Consider the following 14,329-nt stretch of genomic DNA (forward strand, 5'->3'; position numbering starts at 1 on the left):
CCGTGCATAAGTGACCCAGAATTTTGAGGTCAATTTTGTGGCACATTATTTTCGATTTATAGAAAAGTATATATAGTAGATACTTCAACATATTTTCCTAGGATTTACATGCCACCTTTGGAGGCTCCCACTTCTCTAGGAATAAATCCCATTGAACTCAAGGAAACCTATGAGTAGGTACGTAGAAATCTGTACTGTTATTTCAACTGCTCCACCATCTGTGAGAAGATCTTCACTACTTCACTACTACTACAGTTTGGGAAAACGTGGTTCTAAAAGTTACATTCAGAGATTAGACATAATAGAGCACCAAGTCTGAATAGATTACAAAAGGGACAAATAAACCCTTGAAAATCATTAATCTACTGCCAGAAAAAACCAAGCCTAAAGACGGCCTATCTAGTCCTTATCCAAGTACATACATACTCTCAAAGATGATTATCTTCAGGTCTTCATAAGATCAAGTTCGAATGAACATTAAAATTTAGAAAAAATTTAGCTGCTGGGGAGAAAAAATAAACTGCTAATACATAAATCATTTTATACGAATTGAGAAAAGTATTCCACAAAACAATTCTACAGATCATGAATGAATAATCTTGGTTCCAGTAGTTTTTGGAAACTCAATGCTACCAGCTAAGAAGAATCTGAAGATGGAAGGAAAAACCTACTTGGTTTTTAGAGAAGACTGCACAAAACCTGAACAGAGTGAACAACCCTGAGAAAATTCTGACATAACAAAAAGTTACAGACAGCACCAAAGTAAGTAATTAAATATATTTATTATAAAAATAAGAAATCAATTTTAAGCATTTTGTATAAAAACCAAAATTACACATTCCATTTTTAAGACAGAATTAGGTAAGGATCATCTCAATATAAGCATTACATAAGTAGGGTCATCAATGCATTCACAATGCATTGTGAAATAATCTCTAATTGCCCTTTTGAGCACACAAGGAATTTGGAAAAAAAGGACTTTCAAAATTAAAAACTTTTTGTATTTGGAGACTTAAAGCAAGGAACAATTTCATAACTAGTGGAGAAGAAACATCTCGTATTTTGTAAGAAGCAATTTATTGGATTCTAGTATTACAATTAAGTCTGTGTAGGAAGACAGAAGGAATTATCAATCAGAGATAGTAATAGTCACAGTTAAGCATAAAGTGCTGTTTCCCTGGCACATTAAGCCCTCCTTCTTTCATATATTTGCTTTGGATAAGGAAGTCTTATAATGGCAACCTAAATAGGGAATAGCCTCTCTAAGGTACTTGAGGTAGAATGCCATGAAACCATGGCTCCATCATACCAAGTTATCTCATTCAACTGCATTCCTCAAATATTAGCTAGCATGACCTCCGGAATCCACAGGCACAAGAAAAGGTGAAACCCTATCTCCCCTTAAAATGGGATATGATGGAAAGGACTATAAAAGCACAGACTGAACCTAATGGTGTGATTCAAAATGAGGAGAACCAAGAAAAAATGTCTCAGCAAAAAATCAGAACTAATCTGATACCAGTGTGTAAGGCAGCAGCACTGAGCTCATCTGTAAATTATAGTCTCGCTCAATAACCTTTGCCTCCTCTATGACATGTTTACATAGAAAGAGTGTACATGTTATTTTATACAAAAATTTAGATTTGAACAAAATTCAAAATTTTATCAACAAAAGATCGAAGTAGGAAGCCTTATTATAAGAAGGGGAAATTATACATATTTATTTTCCTTTCAGCCAAAACATGACAAAGAATGCTAGCTCAAAGGGATCCAGTGTACTACGTGGACATACATAAATGAATAACAGCATATGAGCTATTGCACAGAAAACATGTAACTGTGGCAAAATTCCTTCCCTTCCCTCTTCAGTCCTTCATGCCACCTAAAAACCAGTGTCAAATGATTTCCCAAACATGCAGGGACAGTCTTACGGATACCCAAGGGGCGACAGCAGTTGTCTGTCCTCTTGATAAAACTGAATTCCCTTGTTGTCAGTGAAAACGCATCACTGAAAATTGCCTTTTGCAACTGCTTGCTTGCACCTCTCCCCTGAACTCCACTCATAATATCAAGACATTTAATATCAGTAATTCTTCAAGTCAGAGCCAGAGTGGGTGCTCACTTCCGTATCAGCTGGGAGTCATCCTTCATGTTCAGAAGAACAGAATCAATCTTGATATGTAGAAGGTTTGAGTTTCAAAAATAGTGCTATTAGCTGTGCAACTGTATGACAGCAACACCTAGAGATGGAAAACCAGCAATACAGATTTAATAGATCCGATTAGGAAAAGATGTTTATGTAATCCAACACAAAAGAGAAACGGATATTAAAGGAATGCATCTTAAACCAGGCAAATAATCCCAACACATAAGCATAAGAATCAGCAGCATAAACCTACCAATTCACTGATATTTCCCAATATGTAAACTCTTTACAAACTGACCAATCACAATTCTATTGAATAAAGATAGGGGGGGGGGGGAATCAGTACAAGAGCAGATGCCCCGGCCCTGATGAGATCAAAACCCTTAAATTTGCCCTACAATTTTTCAAATGTTTATAGGGTATCTTTTTCTAGGCAAATAATCTTGTTCTATTTAAAGTAATGCCCTCTTCTAGCATTTGGAAAAAATAGTATTATGTACAGTCACTATTGTTCTATTTATTAATTCAATATTAATCATTTTATTAATGTATTTTAAAATAAAATAAATAATAGACATATTATAATATAAATTAATGTATAATTGTTATCAAAACTTCAGGAAAATGTACAGAACTCATTATAACAATTAAAATTAGTATATTAAAAACACAGTAAACTGGCCATATTAAAATCATCAACTCAAATTTGAATTTGTAACAAAACACGTATCAAGTTTTACGCCTGTCATAGTGGACAGGAAAGGATATTCCAAAGATGAGGCACCCCAACAGAGCAGTCCACTTGTCATCTGATAAAGCTAAGAAATCAGTACTTGCATTTTGCTAATAATTTTGCATATTGTTTTTTGGAAAATATATGGCTACTTAGACTGTTTTGATTGAAGCATGGAGAAGTCTGAACAAGTCCCACTGGGAAGATCTATTATTTTAAGTTACAGTGCATCCTCCACCCTTTATACATGTTGTTGCTGAAGGACACAATAGTGACACCAAGGAGAGGGACAAATTAGTTAAGTTTGATTGAGACTGGATTGAACTCTCAAATTTTCCTCTTCTTCAGGGAACTGCAATTTCTTCTCTTTTCTTAATTTGAGAATGTCTTACAAACCAGGAGTTTGAACTGTAGCTTTAGATAAAGCAGGGAAGAAATTACAACACAAATATAAGTTGGGACATCAAAAGGCCTAGTCTCATTCACTGTATCCAAATAGCTGAACCCAATAATTTGACTTCTGTTTGAACAAAGAAGAGAACTGGACATGCTCCTTCAGTATCCAGTCCAACTGCACTCTGTTAACATTTGGAAAATAAAAGCCATGTATATTAAAATCGATTACAGAGAAATCACTTATACAATATGCAAATAAGACTAACTTGTTTTTTGTGAACCAAACATTTATGAAACAATATTAGGTTTAATCTGCTTTATAGCCATTGCCTAAAGAGAAATGAAATATTGGAGCCCTATCTAGCCACCCTTTCTGTCCCTCAGCTTCAGAGGCTTAAAAAGTTGGTGATTATTAATTTTATCATCAATAGATGAGACGCAAAATGTAGACATAAATTAATGAACCAATACAAATTATACGAGGCATTATTTTAAGATATTTAATTACACCTTTGTTTGTTATAATAAAAATATACCTAAATATATTTAATGTGCACTAGCAGTGACACAGAAAAAGAGGTCAATTAAATCAAATTCAGTGCAAATGTTAAGTTAAAAGCAATGAGGGTTATATAATGTGTCAAAGATATAACAAGATAATGCAAACAATACATGAATCTATTAGGATATGTTAAGGGAAACATAAGAAGAGAAAACAAGATTACTCCTGTGATCTGTGGGATGTCTATTATTAGTGCAAACAAGAATACTTCATCTACCACCTGTTGGGTTATAGAAGAGGAAAATTTGGAACATGATGGTTATAAGTAAAACCATTACTTATAACTATCAGTGGGAAGTAAAGGAGTAATTCAACAGGCACAAAAAGAATTGGCTCATTTATCCAATATTGATATTGATACATATAGCAGGAGAGCTGGCAACAACTTTGATGTGTTAAAATTACTATGCTTTGTAAAATTAAATTGTTTTGTTGTTTTTTCTAGTCAGTATGATTTCAGCCAACGTTAATGACATCCTATCTTGGAAAAACACAAATAGCTGCCACCAACAGAAGGATAAATTTAAACTGGAGATACAGATAGATTAAAAAATGAATGATGTAAGAACTATGACAAGCTGAATAAATGAGGAGAAAAAAATAAAGAGAAGGAAAAGGATGGGATGAGAATTATGAAGAACCAATTGCCTAAACTTTCTAAAGCATTATTATTCCCAAGTATGATTCCTGGAACAATTAAAGACGTTTTCCAGTATTTTAACACACTGAAAAATGTTTTCGTATGTGGTGTTGAAGAGGAAAGTTTTATGTATAGTATTAAAAGAAAATACTAATTCAAAAACTCTTTAAAACGGCCAAGTGTCAAATACTAAAGTACATGGCATACATTTTAATGCATCCTTTAGATTTCTAGGAAGAATGGCCATGTTTACCTGTTGGAGAAGAAAAAATACCACATATTACCACATATCAGCAACTCAACAATTTATTACAGTATAAACTATTGTGGACTGGAGCACATTTCACCGGATGTGTGGAATATTGTTTAATTTGCATCCTTTTTTATAAGTTGAAAGGTAACATTTTAAAATTTATTTTAGACCATCTGCATAACCCTCCAATATATTTGCAGAGGGGGTTGTTTCAGAATTTGAGGTGATTGCAAAATAAGCTTTATACGGACATCAAGAATGTATTAAAGCTTTTAGTATGACTTACACTGTAAGAAATGGAGAAATAATCCAGATATATGGAGTGACTGGCTAGTTATGAAAATAAGACTCGTGATTATTGGCAGCTTATAGGAAGAAATGGCAAAATTCCACCTAGAAAAACAGAATAGAAAACTGCACAGCTCTACTCTCTCTCTGTCTGTAGCTATTCCCCTTTCCAACCATGTTGTATCTGTGTGATGGGCTATCTTCAGTCACTAAATGTATGAAGGACAAATGATGCAGTATAGGTGTAGATAATAGACCTTCCTATTGGGAATTAATAAAGAGTGCCCTCTGTGCCTTCCAGATCATGACACCATAACCAACTATAGATTTTCCAGAGAGCAAAACAGCAATTGGCAATGTTACGAATTTCTGTTAGCAAAATGCATTACAATCAATTTGTTTCAATTCTTTCAAAGCTAAGCAGAACGAAACTTTAAACTTTACATGGAAAGTTTTTACATGCAGGTTTTGTAACGATGTAGATAGTATTTTTCACAGAGATATATAAGCAGTCATTCATTAGATTAGGCCAACAAGAAAAGGAATTAATTGAAGATGAGTTGGTAAATGAAAAGGAAATGAATTTTGTTCCATTCATGTAGACAGAGCGCCACCTAGCCCTCAACTGAAAAAGTGTACATATAGTTAACTTTAAAGTATTTCATTTTTCAGATTTGCATGAACAGTATTGGTTTTGTTAAAAGGAGAAAGACCTACATAGGAAGGATAGGAAGGAAAAGCATTACTTTGAAACATTTTACTATCAAAATACACCTGCAAATCAAACACAATAACAAAACAGTGCCATTCAAAATTATCACCACTAGATTAATCTCTCATCTCTATGAATCATGAACAAATTGGGTTTGAAATGTTTTGATTTTTAAAGTTTATAACTGTTCACTCCACACTATGTTATGCCTCTGATGGAACAGCTCTGTCATTATTTAAATCTAAACTTGCACTGTTTCTGGTCACTCTATAAATGGTTGTCATTTTCAATAAAACCAGTTTGAATCTTCTCACATTTACTGTGATCAACTCAAGAGTAACAAAAATATATAGAAAAAGGGGTGTTTGGCTGCTGTGCACCCTCAAGCCATTTCAGACTTTGACAACTAAGCAAGCTTTACTTGGCAAGATTGGTCTGATTTGCCATTGCCTTCTTCTGAGGCTTAAAAAGTTTGATTTGCACAAGGTCACCCACTGATTTGCCATGACTGAGCAGGGATTCAACCCTTCTGTCTCTCAAAGGCCTACTTAAATTGGTTCTTTGAAAATTGATTCTTATCTTTTTTGTTCCAATGATTGCTAAGTTTGGCTTAAGTAGCCTTCTGTCCATTATAGGGAAGCGTACCAGGAAGACAGAGCCAGATACTCTCTAAATATTGAAGTAAAGCAAACCAAGGAGCTCACTACATGGTAATTATACTTTCTTCCTTTCAGTGTGAGCAGTTTTTTACTATACTGAGTAATATGCAATTCTAAAGACTTTATCAGACAGTCTTTGAGCTCCATTTCCATGTGCAGAGTCCCACAGAGGCCATTATAGGACGTTAGGGCACTTCTGGTGGGACTACGTGGTGCATGGAAACAGTGCCCAAAAACCATCTTCAGGAGTTGGGTGTTACCTGACTTCAAACTGGAGAAAGCGGGGAGAAAATGGGAAAAGGTACAGAAAAGACATGGGATGGCTAGTCACCCCAGAAAACAGGGGAACATTACGGAATGAAGTATCACAGTTCCCTCTGCTTTTCCCCTACCTGTTTGATGAAGATCTTAGGTATGCCGTGCTTCAGAGAACTAACAAGAACTGACCCATGGGTATTGCAATTGCCTTAAAACTGCTTTATCTCCCTCCCATCCCCATCAGTTTTGTGAAAATTGATATGGCAGATTCCTTCTTCAATTGATTATCTGAACATTTTGGAGGGAAATAAAACATACCGTGAGAGAAAGTTAAAACAGAAAGTTAACAAAGAACTGCCTGAAATAAAATGTGACGTTGCAAAAAAAAAAAAAAAACCTTAAAAAATGCCAAAAGGAACTCAGACAATACTTTTTAACCACTTTCGGCTGGTTTGCCAACCATAACATTATCTAGACAAACTGGACCTGTCTTGGTTCATTGTGTCCTAGGAACTACTAAATTAGACCATGGCAGATAACTTTACTGGCTGCCTATTGTAATAAAAACTGAACTTTTATTTATGACTTCATTTATTTATTGTATTACTTCCTGTTATTTTATTACAAGAAATATAAATGGTGTTTTTTTTTAACCTTTAAGGAGTTCTATTGTTTCAGGATATCTAAAAAAAACTGCTTTCTCAGCTGATTATTGCTAACATTGTATTTTTCTGTAAGTAAATGAACTGAGGTGAAAAGTGGCTTATAGCATGAGGAAAAATGAGAATTAAGAAAGAACCGGAAATGAACGTATGCCACAGCACAGACTTGAATAGGGTACATAACCTCATGAAATATAATGAGAAAAGCAGGAAGTGTAAAATTAAAATATTTCTGAACCCCAGGAAGGCTTTTTCTCAGAATCACAAGACACCCTTGTGGCTGCTTATTTCTTTTTAAAATAGAACAATCATCTTATTTTGACTAAATATTTAATCCAGGATCCAATTGAATGAACCTTTGTTACAATATTTTAAAAGTTTGAATGTAGAGAAATACTTATTTTTTTGGATAAAAGCTATGTCTTATGGCTTGAGATTATTCAAAGGGTAAATAAATCCAAATTCACATGAAATTCAATCACAGTTGAAAACTTCACTGTATCCTGACAGAACCTGTAGGGAAGTCACATAGCCACATTTGTTCCCAATCAACTAATCTGTAGCCAATAACCAATTACAGTCGCTTTCCTACATTCATTGGTTTCCTTTTCTTGTGTTTGGTTATTTTCAAGTTTGTAGTTGCAGCTTAGCTTGACCATCTTGCAACACCCACTCCTGCTGTCTCTCTATTGCTGCTCTGCCAACAGCATCAACACCTCACCCCATCCTCCACTTCCCACCTCAAAGTCTAATAATTATTATTATTACTTTATACCCTGCTTTTTCTCTTCAAAAAAGAGACTCAAAGCGGCTTACAAAAAAACTGATACAATAAAATTTAAAAGCCCCAAAAACATACGAACATTAAAATAGAATTAAATATTAATGGTACAGTAGAGTCTCACTTATCCAAGCTTCTGGATAACCCAAGCCATTTTTGTAGTCAATGTTTTCAATATATCATGGTATTTTGGTGCTAAATTCGTAAATACAGTAATTACAACATAACAATACTGCGTATCGAACTACTTTTTCTGTCAAATTTGTTGTATAACATGAAGCTTTGGTGCTTAATTTGTAAAATCATAACCTAATTTGATGTTGAATAGGCTTTTCCTTAAGCCCTCCTTATTATCCAAGATATTTGCTTATCCAAGCTTCTGCCGGCCCGTTTAGCTTGGATAAGTGAGACTCTACTGTATTAAAATAACCAACATTTGTGCTTTGTAATACGGTGTTTTATTAGGTTAAATCCTTTTGGCCTTACTATTTCCTGTTAATTATTTTCTGACAATATTTAAGCATAATTTTGGTATTTTTAATATTTACATAGAGTTGTCAGCATTTTACATCTGTAATGCTGGAGCTCTGACATATCCAAGTTAACTGATTGGCAAAGAGATCGGCAAAAAGAAGCTGCTTCACAAACTGCTCAATCGATACTATGATATTTGCTGCTGCATAGTTATTACTAGGGTTGCAAGTTTACGCTGATTTAAACAGGAATTTGATATTTAACTTTTATATTTAATCACTGGATAGCAAGCAAAATATAATGATCCCTTGCCAAGTGACTTTCAAATCAAGTAAATGCAGATATTAAACTATTTCAAACTGGAACCTTTGAACTGGAACCTAAATTTCAAACTCCATCTAGTATGGAAGAAATGTGAATTACATTAGAGTCTTGCTTATCCAACCTTCGCTCATTCAATGTTCTGTATTATCCATCACAGTCTGCCTCCCACCCGAATTCACAGCTGTTTCTCTATGCAGCAACGCGCAGTGGGCTTCTCTGAGCGCCCGCCGGGAGAGGCGGGATGCGGCCAGCGCAGACTTTTCCTGTTGGGCACAGCGTCCAGCCTGCAAGGAGGGATTAAGGAAAATAGGCTTTTCCTCGATCCCTCATTATCCATCATTTTGGTTATCTGACGTTCTGCTGGCCCGTTTATGTTGGATAAGCGAGACTCTACTGTAAAAAGAACTCCTGAAGTTATCCCTACCTCCCACTTAATGAAGCAATGTTCTCAACATTAGTAAAGAAAGTGTTTGGAATAAGATTTTGTGCTAACTTTGTTATTACTTAAGAGGTCACAGATAAAATGAGATGATTCCATTCTTTTTAAAAACTTAAATGTTTAACTTAGCATTACATTGCAGACTTGAGAGAACGCTATTCTCAGAATAGAAACGTCAGAAATTTGGAGCATTTGATAAAGGCAAGTAGGGGAGACATACTTCTTTTGTGACCTTCCTTAAATTAATCTATAAGATTCCAAGCCACCGTGGCGATGCCAATGTATAAAAGAGGCAAGTTAGCTATGTCTCTGTCTCGTTATACATTTACCAAAGTGACACTGTACTAGACATGTTCCTTGCCCTACATATGATCATGGATTATCCTTCCAATATTACTTTACATTTAGTTATTTGAGCAACTTTTTGGAAAAGTTACATGCTTAGTAAACCAACATGTCTAATTAATATTGAAGGGTGCCTTCATATATAATTTTCTAGAGGCAAAGCACAGAAATATAAATTACATTCTTGCAGCACAACATGGTTTTCCAATCCCCAGATGATGTGGACAGAGTAAATACGGTAGGCTGAAGTGATGACCAAGTCACATTTCCAGGAGAGTCTCAAAATACTAGATAATCTTTGCAGCTGAATACACCAGTCTTTGGGGGGGCTACCTGGAAAAAAAAGAGAAACATTTCAAAACTATTTTGCATTCCTTTACAGCTGTTGGCAACATAATGCAACAAGTGTCTTGCAAAAACAACTAGAATTCTGTCAGAAACCAAAACACAGGGCAAATTCTAACTATTTGTCATTATGTAATATTTTACCATCCATCCTGTTTTTTTTACATCTAATGAGGCACAGAATTGTGATAAAGATGTCCTGTTTTTTTGGCAGGACTCATAACTGGCTTTCCCCATGACTCCATACAAATTAGTCTATATGAAACAGGTGTAATCATGGACACATGCAATAAAATTAGTAAACATAAGATCTGTAAGAGCACAAGTTTATGCTTCAGATTTCTAGCACTAATAATCTAGCATGCACTTTAGTCTTTTTTGACAATTACTGAAAGCTGAACAATTAAAGCTTATTAATTTACTTAACAGCTTTTTCAGAACCATGTGATCAATATGAACTTGGGCTTATTTGATAGAAACTAAAATCTAAAAATTTAACAAAGCATCTTCTTTCTAACCATCTACTACACCAATTATTACAATTAAAAGAATCTTATTACACTTACTGCCAAACTTTCTTAAAACAAAAGAACATATAGTATTTCAAAGGAAGTCTTCCTAAGGCATGATGGGGACCATTTCTGTTTAATTTTCATTCTTTAACAGGTGAAGATCAAGCATTATACAAAGAGTTTGAAATGAGGGGGAAAGCATCAATTCTGAATTTAATTATTCTAAATTAAATTGAATCATAATTTAAAAGAAAACATAGCGTAAATGGACCATTCTAAGAAAAGGCTTTGGAACACACTCTAAGCTCTGGAATTTCAGTGTGCTGAGAGTTCATAGTAGGAATTTATTAAGGTTAAGCTCAATTGTAGAGTTTCTTGTATTCTCTGAACCTGTTGTGAATTTCAGCACATCTTCCCCAACCCCAAGGGGTAACTTCCTTACAATGAGGAAATTACCCCGGATTCCTGATACCTTCCCCAAAGAAACCAAGCAGAAAAGCTATTTTGGCTCAAATTTACATTGGCTGGGAAAAAGCACCCAAAGCAAAATGTATTACTTTTGTACTGCTGCTTATGTTTAAAAAGCTATACATGACAAGCAGACAAGTGCCAGAATTCACTAAGGCAGTTATAAATGCATTTATGTAGAGCAGTGGTTCTCAACCTGTGGATCCCCAGGTTTTTGGCCTACAACTCCCGGAAATCCCTGCCAGTTTACCAGCTGTTAGGATTTCTGGGAGTTGAAGGCCAAAACATCTGGGAACACACAAAGTCATGTATTCATGATTGGCTCCTATTCACAATCTCTATGTGTTCACTAGTTTGGTGAAACCTAGAGATCCCTAAGTTCCCCCAATATCCTTTTACCAGACAGCAGTCACTGTGAGCAATAACTGTGCATTCCCCTTTTGATCAAGGAACAGCCGACTGATATTCCCAATACATGAGTGTGCTCCACATAAGGAGGAATTACAACAGGAACTCTGCATCTGACTGTCATACCAAAGGTCACTCACAGGAGGGAGATCAGAATGTCAATAAGCTGCATCTGAATTAAGGGGGAAATACTCTTGTTTGTACTCTCCTATGATGGACAGCTTTATTTACCTCTTTGTATAATGTGTATAACCTTTAAGTGGTTAATAATATATTAAATCAAATATACGTATACCTACCAGTCATCTTACTTCACTTTATTTCTTAAACGTGAACCTTCACCACACAATGAGCAAGTCCTCTTCAGTTCCCAAAATATGAGATACTATCTCATCATTGAAAGCCAGAACTCTCTCTGAAAGTCACATTCTGGCATGGAGCAGAATTTGAAATTTTCTAGTATGCTTTCAAATATTTTGAGCACATAATATATACTAAGCCAATTGCTTTAATTATTTCTTTTTGATGAAGTGTTTTAGCTCATGAAGAAAGAAAAATAACCATAGTGATTCAGCTCTTTTTTTGAGTATGGGGGGGGTGGGGATCACCACTTGGAATGGTCTCTCAATTCTTTTTTTTTTCTTTTTTAGTTGTTTTTTTTTCTCTGTCATGGGCCATAATATTCATTATTGCTTTTTTCTTTTTTTTTTCCAAGACCATTCCATTACTTTATTTTTTAAACATCTTAAGGTGATAAGGAGATATATGCAAAGCAGTTGTACACTGTATCATTAAAACTTATACGTAAAATACGTACACAAATCCAACAAAAGGCTAGTACATAGTAAAGCCTAAGCATACTACTATGCAATATTATGAATACATAACTTTAGAGACTTCCGTTTAGTACTGTAATCTATCATTTCTGAAAACATTCACAAAGATCTTAAATGCAAATTTCCATTCTGTATTTGGAATAAAACAAAAATTAACCTTATAACCACTCGTGGTCATTTTGTTGTGTGATCAACCCCTTAATTTACAAAGAACCCAAAGAATTTGGTACTGCTTCTGTATAATAAAAACATTGCATATGTTCCTATTGTGATGTTGTAAGCAATCATTTACTGAAATGTAAATGCAACTTCAACATCAATCACACAAATATAGGATCAATCAGCTCCATGTGTCTTATCTGAAACCCATCGCTTTTACTGAAATGCTTTGTAGTACAAATATGCAAAAGTACATTAGGAAATGCTAATGCAACATAGATACAGTCCTAGCACTGTTAATAGTCAGTTGAATCATCTTCTCCAAGAGCGAGATTCATTGTCGTCGTCATCTTCATCATCATCTTGAAGCAAGGAGTCATCCACCAATGATTCTTCCTGAAACTACAAAGGAAATACTATCAAGACACTGGAGGAGGAACACACTCTCCTTAGAAAAAGAAGTGGAGGCAGTTAGGTTATTGTGCATAAACTGCTAGCTACTGGCAAAATACAAGATTTATGAATATCAAAATGTTTTATATATCAGTCATCAACAATATTTATTTCGTTCTCTGTAAAGGTACCAAAAGGAGATATATACCTTATGTTGAAATTCAATTTATTTCAATAGCTTTTGATGCGGCAAACTATATAATTCAAATGTGAAAAGTCACCTTAATAGCTTGGATTTATTATTCAATTGGCCGAATCATAGTTGCTTTTCTAGATAAAAAACAAAGACCAATGTCTAAAATCATGACAATGGCCTGGATGTATTCCTAAATTAGAAAGTGGGCATGTTATGAACAGGAGCTCCTTTGAATCAAACCAATTTTGAATCTGCATTTTCTTCATCATGTAGCCAAACCATTGTAGATTTCTGGCTTATTCGTAACTACAAATCAGGAAATGTGGCTTGAAACAAACTCTAACAAGTCAGTGAGACAAACAATCCATGTGTTTTGTTATTGGCATGACTGAACAGAGTTTGTTGTAATCCACAATCCTGTATCTGTATGCAACAATAAACCAAGTACAGTAGAGTCTCCTTTATCCAACATAAAAGGGCCGGCAGAACGTTGGATAAGCGAATATGTTGGATAATAAGGAGAGATTAAGAAAAAGCCTATTAAACATCAAAATAGATTATGATTTTACAAATTAAGCACCAAAACATCATGTTATACAACAAATTTGACAAAAGTAGTTCATTACACATTAATGTTATGTAGTAATTACTGTATTTACGAATTTAGCACCAAAATATCACAATGCATTGAAAATATTGACTATAAAAATGTGTTGGATAATCCAGAACATTGGATAAGTGAGTGTGGGATAAGTGAGACTCTACTGTACTAGGAAAAGTGAAATTTTAAACTCAGGAAGAATTCTCTTCCTCCCTCCACTGAAATAAGAAAGAGAAATTGTATGAGCCCAACACTTTCCCAAGCTTGACAAGGAATCCTGGGTTCGTATTACATGCAAATACGCCCAGTGCCTATATTTAACCACTTTTTTAAAGCATTGGATCAAGCTAAAGCATTGTGTCCTTTCTCTCATTTTGGCTCAAATAAAAGGAAGAAATGAACAACGTTGGCTTTCATTTTCAATCAGCTACAGCTTACTGCTATGTGTGTGTCTGAACAAACTGTGGTTCATCTCTAAACCAGAGGTAGGAATTGTGTGATACATAGGCTAGGTATGTCCCTTCCAGGGTTTTACAAAATTTTACAAAAAAACCACCTTTAACTTTACTTTACTTTAAATCCCAGTCCCACTCCGAAATCTACAGCCAAATCCCAGTCACAACATTTTTGGTCTTTCATGGGGCTGAACTCAGTTCCTGCATATTCTGTATAACCCTGTATAGGGTTGAAACAACCCTACTTCAAATTGTTGTTAATGTTTGCACAAACTGCAGTAAAA

General features: G+C 34.8%; 1 protein-coding gene across 5 annotated transcripts in view; it reads right to left on the reverse strand.

Annotated features, from left to right (window-relative positions):
• Positions 1-763: 763 nt before the first annotated feature.
• Positions 764-14,329, reverse strand: part of rbm26 (RNA binding motif protein 26) — a 68,249-nt gene continuing 54,683 nt past the window's right edge. Inside the window, exons 22-24 of one of the 5 annotated variants that reach the window (XM_062975496.1) lie at positions 11,701-12,802; positions 9,853-10,001; positions 764-6,935 (exon numbers count right to left, since the gene is read on the reverse strand). In XM_062975496.1, the coding sequence (XP_062831566.1) occupies positions 12,713-12,802 (90 nt within the window). In that variant the 3' untranslated portion in view covers positions 764-6,935; positions 9,853-10,001; positions 11,701-12,712. Of the gene's footprint in view, positions 6,936-9,852; positions 12,803-14,329 lie in introns of all 5 variants that reach the window. The other 4 variants (XM_062975499.1, XM_062975497.1, XM_062975498.1 and 1 more) reach the window with 4 other exon arrangements.

This window comes from Anolis carolinensis, chromosome 3, assembly GCF_035594765.1.
Source record: "Anolis carolinensis isolate JA03-04 chromosome 3, rAnoCar3.1.pri, whole genome shotgun sequence".
Taxonomy (NCBI): Eukaryota; Metazoa; Chordata; class Lepidosauria; order Squamata; family Dactyloidae; genus Anolis; species Anolis carolinensis.